This window comes from Balaenoptera borealis, assembly GCF_965194805.1.
Source record: "Balaenoptera borealis genome assembly, chromosome: 9".
In the NCBI taxonomy this organism is placed as follows: Eukaryota; Metazoa; Chordata; class Mammalia; order Artiodactyla; family Balaenopteridae; genus Balaenoptera; species Balaenoptera borealis.
In genome coordinates this window covers 58,157,163-58,176,351 of record NC_138873.1, presented here as the reverse complement: position 1 = coordinate 58,176,351, position 19,189 = coordinate 58,157,163, and the positions used below count along the sequence as shown (strand labels likewise).

Sequence of the window (19,189 nt, the reverse complement as noted above, 5' to 3'; positions counted from 1 at the left end):
GAAAATAGTGACATCATTTTCAAATAAAGCTAAACTCGATAGAATTTATCAAAATATAACTGTGGTTTAAAAAATGTATCTTTTAATAATGAAAGACTTAAAATTTTAAATTAACAGAAAAAAGTCATTAACTTAACACTTATCCAAAGTAAGATATGAATACAGCACATCCTAAAAATACCGACATAGAACATTTTAAATATTTTTTTTAAAAGCACCATTTGTATTTTATTTAGGTAGTTTATAATGAAATTATCTTTTAACATAATGTGAAAAATTAAAAAAAACTATGAGATAATACATTACCTAGAGAAAATTAAGGTTCTACTGAAAATAAAAATTTTTATGATCAAGAGTTACCTGATTTATAATTCTTTCATGAAAAAAGTTACTAATTTTGAAATTCTAAAGATAAATAATCTGGTTGTTTAAATTTTAATGCATATTTTATGGAAGACACCAATGCCAGTCATACATTTTAGGTGTTCTACCTTTTAAAAAACAAAAATAAACAACCCCCCCTCCCGATCTTTAATAATCCAAACTTACATACTTACAATAATCCAAACTTACATTTTTTTTCAGGTTATTCACTGAAAAAAAATTCTTTCCTTTATAAAATGTTTCAAACTTAGAACAGAGCTCTACTGTTGTGTTAGTATGTCTCCTAATGAATCACTCGCCACATAATAAACTGAGGAGTAGGAAAATGTAAAGCTAAGTAGGGAAGAAGAGCTACTAAATGGAAATCACTGAAAAAGGAAGTTAAAACATTTCTAAAATTACAACTGATGAGGAAAAAAATCACATAATTCTAATCACAACATATGAATTAGCTTTCTTGGAAAATAATGTTTCTAAAGTGAGAGTACTTCACATTTCAAGAAAGCTTAAAATCAACACTTATTTGACTTGCCACATTATTTTACATTAATGATATCATGGCCATTTGGAGAAATGGGGAATAAAAGCTGCCTCTGTATTTCCTTGTGTAATCAAGCTGTATTTGTTAAAGTATCAGCATTTCCTTCATAGCCAAAGGATTTGATTATGATTAATGATTATGAATCATTATATTTCTTACAAATATGGCTATGAATTAGGTACCTTACAATGAGGAAAGGACATGTGAGCACCGATATGTACATTGGAAATCTAACTAAAGGACTCCAAAGTTTTTTTGTTTTTTTATTTTTTTAATATTTTTTATAAATTTATTTATTTTATTTATTTATTTTTGGTTGTGTTGGGTGTTCGTTGCTGCGCGCGGGCTTTCTCTAGTTGCAGAGAGCGGGGGCTACTCTTCGTTGCAGTGCGCGGGCTTCTCATTGCAGTGGCTTGTCTCGTTGTGGAGCACAGGCTGTAGGCACGTGGGCTTCCGTAGTTGCAGCACGTGGGCTCAGTAGTTGTGGCTCACGGGCTTAGTTGCTCTGTGGCATGTGGGATCTTCCCAGGCCAGGGCTTGAACCCGTGTCCCCTGCATTGGCAGGCAGATTCTCAACCACTGCGCCACCAGGGAAGCCCCAACTCCAAAGTTTAATATAAATTTTCTTGTGGCCGGTTATTCTAATACTGATCTGGGTTCCCCTGGAAAATTCACCAGGAGTGACAAATCTATTCATCAAGTCCTGCCAGTATATTCAGAACTGGCTAGTTTACAGATTATAAACTATGCTTTCTAATTGAATGTAAGCATGTGATTGTTTCCAACTGACCTTTGAAGTAGGGTACCTGTTGAAGACTCTGAAAATGGCTAATTCAGCTGCAACAGTCTTTCCTGATCCAGTGGGCGCTCCAAGTAGGACATTACAGTCTGTGTGATACAGCGTATGAAATATTTGTGTCTGCACAGGGTTAAAGTGGCTAAAATTGTATAGTGCTTCATATGCTTCACATCCCAAAGCTGTGATTGGTAAAGGCTGAAGATCCAGTAATTCTGAAAAGATTCAACAGGTACATACAATAACTGGAAAATATGCACAATATTAAATACTGTCTTAGAAATAAATTATAATAATCCTTAATTCTTTAGAGGGAAAAAAGGATTAACAAATTCTTACATACTAGTTATCAATCTTTTTTTCTGTTAGGACATTTATAATATTGACATGTTGGAAACTTTTCTGGGGTAGCTACCTCTAAGACAGTGCTAATGATACATCTTTCTCTTCCAATCAGGAAAGTGATTTGAATGACAGGTAAATGAAAATATGCATGTTTTAGAAGAAAACTAAATCTATACCAATCTGTAGAAGAAGGAAAACCATTTGCAAACTTCAGTAGTAGAATGGTTACTAATAACAAGTTACTATTCATCTGTTAGACAATTGACAAAACAGAGTGGTCGCGTGAACTGCTGTTCTAGCCAACGCAAACTAACATGAACTTAAAATAATTCCAAGAAGAAACTTGGGTGGGCGTTTTAAATCATAGCATGACTGGGTAAATAAGAACTGTGCTGGGAAAACACTGAAAGAAACTAGATTTAATTGTAAATCATTATGTAGACTAGAGGTCTAGGAGATTAGAAAATAAAAATGATTTTGAGAAATAAACTTATACCTAGATACCCTTGAACTTGATAGTCATTTCATTTTCGTATAATCCAGAGAGGTATCAGTTGGCTACTCTCAGGATTACTTCCTGGAAGATGACTCTACTCATCTGAAGTTTGAGTGAGAAGGAAAAAAATATCAGTGAAGGGACATGGTGGTTTGTATCTTGAGTTAGATCTTCATCGTACAGTTTCAGATGGGAAAGTATGCAGAATTCTCTCCTCAGAAAATGTATTTAAAAGTAAAAAAGCTAATTTTAAAAATATTACCATTGCTCCACTGCTCTACTCTATTACACAGGTAATTGAGAACTAACTGTATGTTTCTTATACCAGATTACAATATCCTATATTTTTTGTAGCCCTGAAAATCAAGAAGGGAGGAAGTCTTAACTTGCAATGCTAATCAAAGCATAGACATATTCTTAATAAAGACTAAAAAAATAAATATTTTGGCATTTATTGACAATGCTGATTTGAGATCAGTGGGATGCCTATATGTATACTTGGAGCCAAACAGAACTAGCCATCATTGAGGTTACATCATGCATTTTTAAAAAATTTAATTAATTAATTTATTTATGGCTGTGTTGGGTTTTCGTTGCTGTGCGTGGGCTTTCTCTAGTTGCGGCGAGCAGGGGCTACTCTTCGTTGCGGTGCGCGGGCTTCTCACTGCAGTGGCTTCCCTTGTTGTGGAGCACTGGCTCCAGGCGCGCAGGCTTCAGTAGTTGTGGCACGTGGGCTCAGTAGTTGTGGTTCACAGGCTCCAGAGTGCAGGCTCAGTAGTTGCGATGCATGGGCTTAGTTGCTACGCGGCATGTGGGATCTTCCCGGACCAGAGCTTGAACCTGTGTCCCCTGCATTGGCAGGCGGATTTTTAACCACTGCACCACCAGGGAAGTCCCACATCATGCATTTTTAATATCAATTGGTATGTCATGGTGGTACATTTATTTCTTTTAAAAATGTAGTCAGAAAATCAGCCAATTATATAAATAAGGTGACGTGCTTGGTCACTCAACAAAGTGATTAAATGAGCATTAAAATATGATGTTAATATATGTTAAAATCAGGTACTGCAGCCAGAGAGACCCAGTAGTGATGTTGGTAGCATACGTTTTAAATGAAAGCACCAAACATTTTTATGTATTTTATTTTGAGATTCCAGATATCACAAAGCATATTTGATAAAAGAAAACCAGAAAGGTCCTCTTCAATGAGTAGATTAGTAGATACTGCAATCTCATTATTTTTCTAGGTTGACAATTTTTTAGTTTTGCTCTGTCAAGATATCAAAGTGGTACTAAGCTGTAGTTTAAAGTATCTCTCTTTAAGATATGCTAAGATAATGAACAAAGTACAAAAATGACAAAGATTAAAGTCACATTAATGCCTACTTTACTTTCCCAAAAGATTGTCAAATAATGTGTTCACTGAAAGCAGTAAAAACTACTATTTTTATTTTGAAAAAACAAAGAGTTTGTCTTCGGAAGACTTATATGGAAAAGAGAAATTGACTTTCATTTTGCTATAAATTAAGGGCCTCTTGAAATCTTTACTCATCCATTATGAATCCTCAATGAGAAGAAATAAACTTAATATACTAATTAGTTAATAAATTAGCCTCAAGATATTTTTGAAATAGAATATTTTATAGGCTACTTAAAAGTATCATTATAAATATTTATTCATGAAAATTTGCTTCTTTAACAAGTCAAAATAGAAAGGCAGTCAATCATGTTATAAAAATTTAAAATGGATTTTTGTCAACTATCAAACACTGAAAACAATGAAAAACACTGTTACATGATACTGCAGATCACCGCATACCCTTTTAGAATGTTAGTGTGGAAGAAAAGAACCAATATAAAGAGTATATGTTGTTTGTAAGACACAAACTGACTCGAAGTATACGTGAATCCATTCTGTAGTAATACCATAACCTGACTCCTTAGTATTAGCACTTTTTGGTGTAGAAGCACACTATATGGAGGAAAGAACCCTACAATTCACTTTAATTAAATTAACATAGTAGAAGTAAGTTTAACAGTAATAAATGCAAGGAAAAAATGATATCTCAAAAGTTTCACAGAGAGCACAGATAAAATGACAACACTTGCAATGAAAAAGGAAGGAGATGTGGAGAAATTATAATGTAAAAATAGAGATCAAGGCATAGTAATACAGAAACAGTGAGTCTCATGCTTGTCAGATTATAAAAATTGAACTAGTCTTAATGTTTTTGGATCTCAGATAAAAAAAAATTAAGGCCTGCCATTTGATCTGATTTTGAAGTCTCTTTTCAAACTGTATTGACAAATAAGTTGGATTTTTATTCATATTCAGGCACCTTTAAAGCACAGACACTTTTCAACATGAGCTAAAACAACAATTTTGGAAAAATCAATGATTCAAGTTACTATTCCATATGTTACCTGTATGGGGAGGATGTCTCTCTGGTAGAATCAGATGTTGAAAGTTAATAATACATACAGCCTCAGCTCCCAACCATCGATCAGACACTGCTCGGATGTAATATTGAGAAGGCAAAGGCTCAAAAATAGGGATTGTAAACACCAGCAGTTGAGCTTCTTTACTAATGACCTAATGTGAAATAAAGTCTAAAATGAATATGGCTATTCTAGTAGCATAAAGGCTTTATTAGTCTCTTGTAAAAACAATCGTATCTATAGCAGTATGTACTAAAGATAAAAAAAATATCTTGGATTTCTAAATAGCTGAGATATTCAGATACTTCAGAAACTTGTAGGTGGTTCCCTTCTGAGGATACGTGGTATTACAGAAGGAAAAACATACACTCAGTTTATATTATTTACATATGCATATCATCATGTATTAACAGGTTATTAATTTGACTCATTATCAGAATTTTCCAAAATTCATTCACTCAAGTACTTTACTTCATTAATTTTTACCAAGTTATTTACTTAATAGTTTTCTTTAAATTCTTTGACTACCATAAGTGGAATAACAGAACACTTGACATAAATAGAAGGTAATCATGAACACAAATGCAATGAAAATAAAATATTGCTATAAAATTCTATGGGTGTCCACTCAAGCCTAAAGCTAGCTTGCTTTCTCTTTGATAAAAAGAGAAATTAGGAATGAAGCATCACAGTTAAAGACAGCTTTCATCAAATTGAGTCTTTCTCTTGAAATTTATAGAGAATTTAAAAAACAGTATCTTTTATACAATGTGATTCAATATTCTTTAGTACTGTGCTTATGGAACACCTAAAGTTATTATTTTTTATTTATTTAATTTTAAAAAATATTATTTATCCCACCCACCCCTCTGGAAGACATGCCTTAAACCATTAGAAAGATTATAATTAAATTTCTCAAATGAAAATCATTTTGAATATATGAATACTATAACATTTAATTACTATTTTCTTTTAAAACCAAACAGAAACATAAAAAATAATACATAAAGCTTTAATGGCACTATGAAATTACAGAGAAATAGGTAAAAATAGAAATTATTTAGTTTACATTTTCTTCCTAATGACAGCAACATAATAAGGATAGAGCCATATATACATATTTACCTGTTTTTTTAGAACTAGGAAATACTCTGAATGATAAATATGATCATTTGTAGGATCTTCTACCCAAATCCACCAGGGTTCTCCTACTGTCCCATGGACCTAGAAGAAAAATAGTATCCTAATACTATATACTGTAACTCAAGTAAGGGATACTGTTGTTTGTATTCCCAGCACCCATTCCTCTCTCTCTTTTTAACAGATTTATTGATATATAATTTACATAACAAAGTTTACTCATTTAACGTATACAGTTCAATAGTTTTAATACATTTACAAAGTTTTGTAACCATCTTCATAATCTAATTTTAGGACATTTTTATCATCCCCCCAAAAAACCTTGTACCCTACCTATCTTCCCCCCATCCTCCCAACCTCCAACCCTGGACAACCACAATCTACTTTCTTTCTCTATAGATTTGTCTATTTGGAACATTTCATATAAATGGAATCATATATATGAAATGATTTTGCGACTGGCTTCTTTCACTTACCATAATGTTTTCGTTCATGTCATAGCGTGCATCAGTCCTTCATTCCTTCTTATTAACAAATGATATTCCATTGGATAGATATACTGTATTTTGTATACTCATTGCTCTTTCTTTTTTTATTCCTAACAAAGCCTAGTCTTGTTTAGTATTCACACCTCTCTCATGTAATTCAGAAGGTAACCCCACCTCCCAGGATAATTTTGGTTAGCATACACTAATCAGCTATCCCCCTTACAACAGGTTGTGGTGAGGGATAGGCATGTGCCCAATACCGGCCCAGTTAGGCTGAAGAAAAGGTGTTCTGGCCCATGCTCTGGGCTGCTGCAGGTGGGGTATTTTTCCCTCTCTCTGTTAAATGTGAACAAGGAAGCATGAAAACATTTGGGAAGTAGCCAACAATATCAGCAGAGCAAAAAGATGGAAAGATCCTGGGTCCGGAAGAGTATCATTAAACAGAAGACTCAATCATCTTCAGGGCCTATTCTACCTGTGGACCTATCATTATGTAAGATGATATATCTTCTTCTGCTTAAGTCAGTTTGAGACAAGTCATATTTGCTATTCTTGAAGCCAACAGCATTCTAACTTATAGAAGCAACTATGAACAATTAAGTACTCCATTCTAACAATGAATTAAACCAAATTGTGGGAGATTTATTATGGATCCTTTTTATTTTATTTTATTTTTGGTCGCACTGGGTGGCTTGTGGGATCTTAGTTCCCCGACCAGGGATTAAACCTGGGCACCCAACAGTGGAAGCGTGGAGCCCTAACCACTGGACTGCCAGGGAATTCCTATTATGGATCTTGATACAAGAAAACAGGGTAAAAAAACATAAAACTTTTATGTATTTGAAAATATAAAAACTTGAAATGAGTTTATGGCTACTTGTAATTTTATACTTTATGTAAAATTCTATATTTATTAAAATATTAAATAAAATTTTATATCATCTTGTCCTCACAGAAATTCTATGAGAAAGATAATTATTATTATTATACATGTTTACAGATGAGGAAACTGAAGGAATGAATGGTTAGGACACTTTAAGACCAACGGTAGATTTGGGTTAGGACTATGGTTGCGTAACATCGCAGAATAAAATGCATTCACTTTAAAGATGTACTAATGTCAGGTAATGCAGAAGATATTTACTTACACTTAACTCGAACCTTACAATTACCATGTTAAGTAAGCATTGCTATACTACATTTACTGATTTACCTGTCTTCCCCCACTGGCTTCTTGAATGAAAGGACTGACATGTACTTGCCTGTATGTACAATCTCTTTTCTACTCTACTCTTTGCTCAGTAACTGGTGCAAAGACAGACCTTAAGAATTATTGACTGAATAAGAAGAGGATCCAGAGTATACAGTAACAGCTAAGGTCTGGAAGAAAGAACAGAAGTAGGGGTAAAAACAGAAACAGAAAAGTGATGGGAGCCAAAGAAGGACATTTTCAAGGACAATGTATAGGACTGAATGTTCAGAGAAGTAAACAAAATAACTAAGAAAAAGCCATTTATTATGGCAATCAGTCAGTCTTTGGTGATCACTGAAGTAGTCTCAGCAGGAAACAGGTGACCAGGAGGAAAATGCAGATTACTCTTTCTACAAGTCTAATGGTAAAGGAGAGAATGATAGTTTGAGAAACCTCAGGATTTTAAAAGGGCCCTTTTAGCATGAAGAATCTTGAATTTTGAGTAGGTTAAAATGACAGAGTAAGAAGAGCTGGAAAAAATGAAGATCACATAGAGAAAAATGAAAGAAGATAGAATAAAGCAAAGTCCCTATGGAGCTGAATCCACTAAACCATTATACAATGTGAAATTTTAGGTTTCCTAAAATGTTCTGAAGGGGTCTCACTGGTTGACATATTATTAATATATTATACCACATGCTTATCTTGAGGATGAGAGTAAATAATACTATTGATACAATGTTTTAAATGATTCTTCGATATATATTCTTTTTAAAGGTTTTTCTATATGCCTTGAGGACAGACGTAAGGAGGTGTAGTTGAACCTGCAGTACAGACATTTTTCCTTAATGTAGATATAGGTGTTTTCCATTTCTACCTGATCATTCCAAGTGAAATCAGGACAGACGCTGAGCGTCACTCGGAGGACAGTCCGTGTGATGGGCTGAATGGACGCTTCCATTGTAACAGAAGGAATCTGATGAACACATTGTTTGACCTTGAGCCCAATATTCACATGATGCAGAATGTGACCTGCAGGGAAAATGTCACTTAGAAGAAATGTGTCCAGACAGAAAAAAAGCAATATAATCTGACTTGTAAATGGGATTTCAGAGAAGGTGCTTTTATTGCTTGTTTTATGATTTGCTATGTAGAATAGCTGACATTCTTGACCTGGCATGTTTGAATATTTTGTAATAGTTAACTTGAATTAGCAATTCATAGCTCTGTAAACCAGTATCAAGGTTTTTTCAGCTATTAATAGAGTTCTTAAAATTACTGAGACTTGATAGTGTTTAAACTACTATAAACAGTTCCACTTTTCTCCTAGCCAGTTTAAGACTCATTATAGAAATATTCAGTATTTTGTGAAAACAGTCATTAACTTATTCAAGGCCTATTTCAGAACTCTATAACCATGATGGAAAATGCTTTACTAATCAAACACAACTAACCTATCCATACCCATTTCCAGAAAACAAAGATAAAAATATAAAATATGGCCAGTCCAGCACAAAATTAACCACTTATACATATTTTCGTAAATGATCAGATTCTGAAATACAGATACAAATGGAGGCACCAGGGTGGGGGTGAGGGTCACAAATAGATGTGACTAACTTTAAACATTTTCCTACTCCAGGCCAAGCGACTAAGCGGAAATAGATTCTATCTTATAGTATCAATATTTCTTGTATGTCTTGGTGCTTCATGATATAATTTTTTTTAAGCATATTTACAAGTAAATCAAAATGTTTTATGTTCACCAAAGTTTGAAAATCTAAAGTGATTTTCCTTATTTTAATAAAATATTTATGTTACCCAAGGTGAGTAATCTCAATTTCCTAGTTTGTATTCTCAATTTCTATTTTTATTGATACCTCCCCTTTTCCATTCCATCTGAGAAGTATTCTTCTTATTATACAAGGGAAATAATTATCTCAGCCTCTCTACACATCTATGGACCTTTTGCCAGGTCCCTCTATTTCTCCTCAGCCTGACTCCCTTCATGTGTAATGTCTATTCTATTCAGAATCTGAAATATTACCTAATCAATGTTTGTCCAACAGAATGTTAAGGTACATGGCAATGTATGTAGGGATAATTTTTCAATATTATGTGAAAAACATAGAAGACCAAATGCTATTTACACACCGATGCCAACTGTGTTTAAAGATCTATACATGTGTAATGATGAAGCTCATTTAGAAACTGAAGAAATGTAGGGTTTAATGTTGACATACTTTTTTGCTGTAATACTGCTGATATACATAACAAAAGACGATGAAATGAAATGAACAAAAGAAATAACTTGAGAATAAGCCTCATTGACTAATTCTCATCATTTGTAGCTAAGATTCTATCTGTAAAATACTCAAGGGTGTGACAATCTAAACTCCATTTTAACTGCTAATTCTATTGAGTAACTTAATAAAATTTAGAGAGACTTTTGCCTGAGTTTAGATCAATGTAAAAGAAATTTCATAAAAATGGTAGAAGTTTATCTTTAGTAATGTGGAAATTCACAATACTTTTTTTTTTACATCAAGTGAAATATTTTAACTGCATGAAACAGTACATTAAAACATTTTTGCTTCCTTCTTACCTATTTCATCTTTCCTCATGTCTTTCAGCTTATCCACAGTAAGTTTTTTTTCTTCTAATCTTGTCAGAATGTGTGGTGGTAAGACTGAAAATTGTCTCAAAGGGCTAGCCCAACCCCAGAGCCTCTTGTCGATGACTTTACTAAGATTCAGGAGCCTATAGGTCATGGCAGGCCAACGTTTCCTCAGAGCAATTTCAAAAAGAGCACGGACAATTCTAGCTGCGTTCTGAAGAATGAAAAGGGGGATTGGTGGTTAGGTCCAATGTAATTTTAAATTTGTCAATAAAGTTATTATTCAGACTCAGTTTCAAAAGTATGTCTAGCTGCATCCTTTAATTGTGGGCAACATCTATCCTCATATAACCCTAATTATCTTTATTACTTCTACACAAGAATAATCACATCCTTTATATGTGGATGTTATCCTGTTTAACTCTCCAAGAGTAGCTTTATTTCCCAGTCCTTAGGAAGCTCCACCTCACACCCCCTAAACAGGAATGAAGTAGGAAGAGACAAAAAAAAAATACAAAGTATTTGGGAGGGTGCTGAGGCCATTTTAGAATCTAAGAGACAGCCAAGGATGCCCTTGGGTATATAGTGGAATGATTAAATTTATAAAGCTATTTAGAGAAATAAGGAAGACTTTCGGATCCAGTCAGAGAGAACAATTAGTGAGAGAAGAGCAACAAAGAAATACTGAGGAGTGCAACTAACCCATATTAATGGCTCCTGTATAAACCAAGCAGTATGCTTACCGCTTTGCATATATTATCTCATTTAATTTTTATGACAACTGGTCATTTGACTGGTCTTGATATTATGATTTTATAGATGAAGATATTAAAGTTTGGTGAGGTTAATAATTTGACCAGGAGAGTTGATGTCAGAGTACCTATTGAAAGCCAGATCTAAACAATGCCAAACTTAACTCCAAGATTCTAAATTCAGTGATCTGAGGATAACTTCATTAGTAGACATACAGAAAGTTACAATGATTGAAGCCTTTATTCACATCTCTGTAGTTTGTTTTTCTTCCTTCCCTCTATCATTAACTTTGCAGACTGTTTATGGAAGATTATTTTTAAAATCATGAGCTTAGAGACACCTTACAATATCTAATGACATCTGTATTTGAAAACGAAGACTGTTAAATCTGATCAAAATCATAAAAAGAGATAGAAAAGAGTAAGATTTTAAATAGCAAACAGATGATCTGGCTTGAAATTATGAGGTGAAAAATGATCATAAGAATTAAGGATTTTGGTTTTATATTTTATATAAAAAGTGTTATTCATCTTTTGATAAATTCGACTACTTTGTTTCATTATTAGAAATTTAAGAACAAATGGTATTTAGAAGTATGAGGATAGCTGTAACACCCGTTAAAAATTGACAGGATATCTCTTATTAGGCCCAGAAAATGATCAGTAAAATGAATATTTTGATTTTTATAGCTATCAAATAGGTCTTCCTACAGCATGCTCAGTTGCTCTTCTAAAAAAATTGCCAGGCTAATTTTCTCAACTGTGTTTGAAAGTATGTTTTTATATTTCAGAACCTATAGTTGTTCCCTAAAAGCTAAAAGAAATGGAAAGAGAAATCCCATGTGAGAAGATACCAACAGGACATTTTAATCTGAAATGATATAAATTGCATGGGAATAATGATCAAAATCTCTAACATGTAGAAGATAAATATAGTCCCCTTTATAAAATCATAGAATATCTGAGCTAAGGATTTATCTTAAGGGCTGAGAGAATAAAGTTTCAGAAATATACAAGGAAGTACTATTTTACAGAGCTGAGAGAGTGCTTGTGGAACTACTGATGGCTTAAACTAAAAAAAAAAAAATACACACAAAAACAAAACAAAACCAAAAAAACCCCCCAAAAAACCAACAATAATTTATCTAACATATTCAAGAATGATAAACCCATAATAGTTTTTTTTTTTTTTTTTTTAAAAGGGATTCTTAGAGATATATCCTCAATCTTTTGAGACTGACTTTCTGGGTACCAATCATGAAGAAACCGTAAGTTTTATACTGTAAAGCAATTCGTAAATCAGTCTCTAATGATATCTTCATAATCTTGAATCAAGCAGAAATATGGTCAGATTATTCATCCAGAACCCAGTAAAGCTTTACGTTTCAGTTAAATCATTAACTATTGCAATATAAAATCATTAGATAAAATAAAATGACAATATTATATTATTTTTCAGAAAAACAGATAAAACAAAAGACTTTAAAAACAATGGTTCCATATAGAGGCTTTAGGTTTTTGAGAATATATGTGTTTTTCTATGGCAGAAACATATGTGTTCCAAAATAAAAAATAAAAAGAGTATGTTTTCACCACATCCACATTTACTTTATATAATATATGAAATCATCACCTGGTCTCTTGGTTACTTTGATTAAATTACTGCATTCATTCAAACTGTTTACCAATATATCTTGGTTTATGTTTGTAAATATTTCATGTTTACAGTTATTTCAAAGCACTCTGGGGTATTCATAGCTGTTAATAATAATTCATTTAACACAAACATACTCTTTCTATATTAAGTCTTTGAGCAAAATTACAAACACAAAATACATAGTGGAATATTTTCTATATTTAAAATAAGATTAACCTTTTATTTCTCCTTAACCTAGAGGAGGCATTACTCAATAAAAATAATTTAAAAAGTATTCTTGAGAAATAAAAAATATCTTTTAAAAAAGTATGCCTAGAAGGGAAACCTCTCATTTGAAAGGTAAATACTGCAAACAAAATCTACTTTATATCATATGAGGGTTTGAATATTAAAAACATAAATATTACAACATTTTATACTATGGTAATTTTACAAACTTAAACATTTAACGAGCTGTAATTTATGGATTAATTTTCCTTCAGTACTCAATTTGTTAAGTATCGACAGTAGGAAAGAAAGATTACCTTTTTTATAAAAGATATATCATACTTAATATATGGTATGGGGTATATTTATTAAGCCTTGTTTAATGGTTAAAAACAATTGTTTACATTTCTAACATCTGGGGAATGCTACAAAGGTTCCACAATCTTTTCTTTTCACTTGAAATATTATTGTACTATTGCCCTTCCTAAGTAAAAGTGAACTTTATCATTTAAAACAGAAGAAAATCAGATATTGATAATTTTAAACTCTAAAATGTAAATAATAGCAACATCAAAAAAAGCCAAGCCAACCACCAAATCCCACCCCTGTTCCTGATCTAACAGCATAGACGGCATAAAAGATGTACAAATTAAACAGAACCAGTTCTAAGATAAAATGGTAATTTGACAGCATGTCACAATGCAATACATTCATAGTATAGCATGAATTAATTCCTTGAATCTCCAAAAGTAACCAAGGAAGAGAAAACAGGAAGGGAGTAATATTCTTACCTGGGCAACGTATGCAGAATCTGATATAAGGGAGAAACTGTCCACCTCCCCTCGGCTGATATAAGTTTGTAGTAGGATGTTTATTTTCCCATAACTGTTCTCTACACCTCCAGGAGCTGAGAGTTCACAGAAGCTGTTTAATAAGGCATCTAACTCCTCTATTTCCTCTTCTCTGACCTGGAAGAATCAATGTTTTTATAGGATTATTTGGGCTGATTTATTTAAATTTTTTATATTGAAATTAAACCACATTGCATGTTTTCTAAAAGTTTCCATCTGTGATAACTCAAGAGTTTCCTTTTGTATACTAAAATAGTAGCAATTTTTTCATAGGTAGCTAATAAAATACAATGAAAAACTATCTTGATGCTGATAAGATTACATTTTATTATTCATCACCAATATTAAAATTGCCATTGACATATACAAATTTGATATGTCACAAAAATTAAGTCTTCTGACCTCACCATCTTTCAACTGATGAGATTTCAGTTTTTATTTGACCAGAGTAAAACCTCTGCCCAAATGGATTAGGGCAAACTTGAATTATCTTCAAACGCATTCATTACAGTCATATATTTTTATATGGTATAACGCATTCATAGCTTAAAGCTGTGAAGTACTATGATTCAAAGTATTAAAGTTTTCACTGTTAATAAGATTAAATTATAATATGGGTACAGAAATATTCATATCTAAGTTTGAATCATGCATGTCCTTTATATTTTCTTCAGCGAACCTTATATTGCAAATAAACCAAAATCTACACACTATATTCTCTGACAGTTTCATTACTGCAAAACCTATTTAAATTATGTTTGATTTGCAGTAGAGAGCAAAGAATGAGGTCAGGTATGGCATACTATCAAAATCTAGGATAGTGGACATTGTTGATAAATGGAAGAACATTGCTGGTACTCAAAATGTGAAGTGTCATACAGCTTATATTGTATCAGGAATAACAATAAATTATGAACTTTTATAAATGAATCAACACATATGCGTTATATGCATTTGATTCAAGCTTCAAGTAATCTTACCTTGATTTGATCAAATTCTTCAGCTTTGGAGACTATAGCAAAAATATCACTTTCTGTTTTGTGAGCATCAAAGAGTTCATTGAAGGTCTACCAAAGTAAGTGTTATATTTGATTAAAATAGAAGGTCCAGTAAAATATTTTAAATTAAAAATGCGACTATAAATCACACATTCTAAGAGAACATCTGAGCCCTAGAATATGCAGGGTTATAATGTCTGTAGCATACTGTTCCAAAATCATCATTTTAAACATTGTCAAATTTACCAAAGACTAAAAAACATTCCCCAAACAAAATTAGCTAGAGAAGACCTTTAGAAGCAAAAAGATCTATAAAATCAGTTAATGAAACGTACAACAGATATCTAAAACAATGTTCAGCATAACATTCTTGTCTTGGCTCATTTTCAGCATGGGCATATGTAAATCTGCACCATTCATCAACTTAAAGCTGATCATATATCACATAAAATTCAGAGAGGAATAACTAAAAATATGTAACTTAAGATTCCGGCAAATATATCACAACATTGCTAGTTAGGGCATACAGAAATTCAGGAAACTGGAAAGAAGAAAGGCTACAGTCCCTGAAAGAGAGCAGCAAACAGGCTTAAGATGTAGTTTGGCAGCAACACACTACCAAGTGGACAAATGAGAAAGGTAACTTAATGGACAAAATGAGTGAACATGAGTAGGTGATAGCAGCAATAGAGGGCGAGGGAAAATGTTTTGGGTTGAGGAACTACCATATCACGGTTGTGGGTAATATATGTTAAAAGACTTTGAAGAAATCTAAAGTGCTATACAAACACAAGATTTATGTGCGGCAAGATGAGGAAAAGCTATTATGCACGTGAAAATGTTTTCTGAAACATGTTATCTGCATAATAAGCACATGTTAAATAAGTACAAAACTTAGATTTCATATAGGCCTTGGTGTTCATATTTCTGAAGAAATTTCACCTTAGTGATTTCTATTACTTTTTCATTTAAAAAACAATTTTAAGAACAAAAATAAAAATGAACATAAAAAAAAAATCAAACTTTCTCTCTATAAAAAGAGTAAAGAGTAAAAATTCACCTTAATCCAACTCCTTTCAAATTTAAGTCCTCTCCTCACAGGTAATCACTATTAAGTTTTCCCATGTATTAACATGTGAAGGTACATATGTAGGTACAGAAATACACACGAAGACAAGTATGTATTCTTTAAAATGTAGATATTATAGTGGCACCCTACCTTACATAAGATTACATTAAAAGGTAACAGGCAAGGATACAACTGTGTAGTAAAAATTACCTTTGAAAAATCTCTTCAATTATCCAAATAGTACAGCTCAGTGCCCTGATATTTTCATTAGTTTTTATAATTCTTTTTAGTCAGTGTTTCTCAATAACTTGCAATTAATTTCTCAACTTTTTATTCATGGATATCATTAAGCCATCAGCCCCCACTTTAAATCATTCAGGCACTCATTCCATAGGTCTCACCAATATGCTCAATGGTTTTAGGCTTGGGTGCGTCTACTTCTTGGGATATACTCATTGAACGGGATGGCAAGAGGGTCCTGAATATTTGTAGTTCTATTTTTTTTCTTATCTTTACTGAGTGTATGTTGTTGAATTCATAAAAGTCAAATGCATTTTGTTCTATTAGTAGCTTTTGTTATTTTGCATGAATACTCTATTTTGAAGTCTAGAAAGTATTTGCATCTAAAGACAAACATATTATTCTGTTTGTTTCACTCAGTATAATACCTCAATAGTGTTGTATTTAATATAGTAGTGGCTGGCAGTTCTACCCAAATCAGTTGAGGAAAAATATCCAGTTCGTTCCTCAAAACGAATCATCCGAGCTTTGTCTAGTTTCCGTCCAACTTCAATGACCAACTGTTCTCGATGCTTTGCTAATGTTGGGTCAATCTATAGGAAGAAAAAAACACTTGAATAATTCTTCAGAGAGTCATCATTTGCAAATGTATACCTGTTATGGAAATTAAGTTTTTCTGTTGATGCTTTAGTTAGTATAAATTTTTTATTATAATTTTAAAAGAATGCATTTTTAAAAGATAGGACATAATTAGAAAATACTTTATTCCATTAAATAAAGATTTAAAATTAATTAAAATTATCAATCTGTATATTATCTTCAGATAGTAATATTTTAGAATCTAAAATTCCTGTATAGTCTTATAATCTTTAAGATTAATAAGGATTAGGAATTAGATACATGAAAAAAAATCACTGCTTTCTCCCTCCCACACTAAAATAAATAAGAATTTTAAAATATCAAACCACAGTCCTATTTAGAGAAATGATAGTGAGAATGCTCTCCTCTGTTCAAATAAAGGTATACAAAAATAAATGAAAAGTTATCCTTTCAAAAGCATGGTTTTAGTGTTCTAGCAGTTTTTATAACTGCTGATGGGAAAACCCATTCTGCCTATAATGATAATAGAAGCAAAGAGTAAAATCAATTTGACAATGAATTTCTGAATAGTTTAGAAATTATTACAGTATTTTTCTAAGCAGAAAGGACATTTAACACAAGATATTAACAAACATTCCTGTCACTATGATGTGTGTGTGTGTATAAATACATGTATATATACACACATACATTCACACACATCAAGTCCTGAAGATTGTGGTCTGGTCACAAGCTATAAAGTGAAGTATGACATTTAAAGGGGGGAGGGGGAAGTATAAAATACTTTAGAAATCAATTAATGAGTTAATACTCCTACCACTTGTTCTAACTTAGATTTTTATGGCAGCTTATTCATGTATCAAATATAGCTAAAATAAATGAACAAATCATAATGAGGCAAAGGAAAATCAACTGTAGGGAAGTAAGATGGAATCCAGTCACATTAGCAAATACAAAAAGTCTTACATATTTTCTGTAGGTAACATACTGTATATTTCAGGCTCATCTTATGACAGCATTTTATTAATCACATATTACTAAACCATTAAAAAGAATTAAACTACATGATCTGTGTTAGTTCACATGAGTTTTGTGGCTACACATTCCTACTGAGTAATAAAATAAAAACACTTAGGTCAAAAAAATAAAAAGGTAAGATTCTCTGAACTGTGAAGGTTGTAAAACTTTGTATCTCAGAAAGGAAAAAAACCGACTTTTTATACTAGAAAATTATATAAAAATGACTTCTGATATTAACCTGGTACTTAAACAAAAATCAATTGATGTGTTTATCTTGTCCCAAGATTTGAGATCCCTTAGCCCATGAAAAAATACATGTTGTGTTTGGTCTTCCTTTACCCCTTCAGAATATTTTCATAGTACCATTGACTCTTTTCACAAAGCCCACATTTGTAATAAGAATAGCTAGTGCCTTATTCTTTAAAATTTATAAAGGTACAGGTTACAATACACCTACATTTTATAACTGAGAGCTATCTGGTTGTAAAAGATATCCATTTGAAGATTAGCACAGATTTCAACTGAGAAGAAGAATAAAGGTAGTTGAATCCCCCATCTACAGTAAACCTAAGTATAAAAATCAAATGATTTCAGATGAACAGCTTCATAACTAGTTGCTGCTGCTATTTTTCTTCTTTTTTTTTCCCTCCTAAATCTTAAGTTTCAATTTTCCCATGGTCAGAGTTACTGTATATGAAAAGGAAAGATAAAAAAAAGATAGGCAACTGCTTTGATACAAAATGGAACACACACACACACACACACACACACAAAATTATCATTATTAGTAAATAGAGGAAAACTATAGTTCCAAGTTAAATTCAACTTCTTTGCTAATTTTGATTTAACACTAATGAATATTGATATGATGGTGGTGAAATCGTACTTTCATTAGACAACAACTGGATTTTATCTGTAATTAGGAAGCATTTACAGGGTATAAAGCAGAGTTCTAAAGAAAAGACAAGATCTCACAGAATCTGTAAGCTATGTGGACCACACAACTGTGAAGTTTATAGGAAGAGCTGTGACCACATGCATCTGATTCTCAGTCTATGTGCACAGCAGAACTGATCCAGCCTCCAAACTGTTAAGATAGTAACTCATTAATGCTATCTTTTAATTTAGGAACAAAGGCTTAGAAGGACTTGATAAGAAGAATATACTGTATATAACATAAGCCTATCATTAAAAGTGGTTTGTAAGTTTCCTCATGTCTGGTTTATTCTAAAAACTAAATTTAAAAAATATAGTTAAAAAAACATAGCAAAATACTAATATCAAATGGAAAGTTATCTGAGCAGTAAATTGATAATAACATAAAGATCAGTGGAAAAGATATATAAAGAAAGTG

General features: G+C 32.2%; 1 protein-coding gene and 1 long non-coding RNA gene across 3 annotated transcripts in view; one reads left to right on the top strand and one right to left on the bottom strand.

Annotated features, from left to right (window-relative positions):
- ASCC3 (activating signal cointegrator 1 complex subunit 3) overlaps nt 1-19,189 on the bottom strand; it is a 326,479-nt gene that overhangs the window by 104,134 nt on the left and 203,156 nt on the right. For both annotated transcript variants that reach the window (XM_082405191.1, XM_082405192.1), the window contains 8 exons: nt 16,644-16,808; nt 14,889-14,975; nt 13,849-14,025; nt 10,430-10,655; nt 8,702-8,856; nt 6,130-6,228; nt 4,990-5,158; nt 1,716-1,936 (listed from right to left, as the gene is read on the bottom strand). In XM_082405191.1, the coding sequence (XP_082261317.1) occupies nt 1,716-1,936; nt 4,990-5,158; nt 6,130-6,228; nt 8,702-8,856; nt 10,430-10,655; nt 13,849-14,025; nt 14,889-14,975; nt 16,644-16,808 (1,299 nt within the window). The remainder of the gene's footprint in view (nt 1-1,715; nt 1,937-4,989; nt 5,159-6,129; nt 6,229-8,701; nt 8,857-10,429; nt 10,656-13,848; nt 14,026-14,888; nt 14,976-16,643; nt 16,809-19,189) is intronic.
- The window catches only part of LOC309634846, a 151,406-nt gene that overhangs the window by 36,376 nt on the left and 95,841 nt on the right, over nt 1-19,189 (top strand). The window lies entirely within an intron of this gene.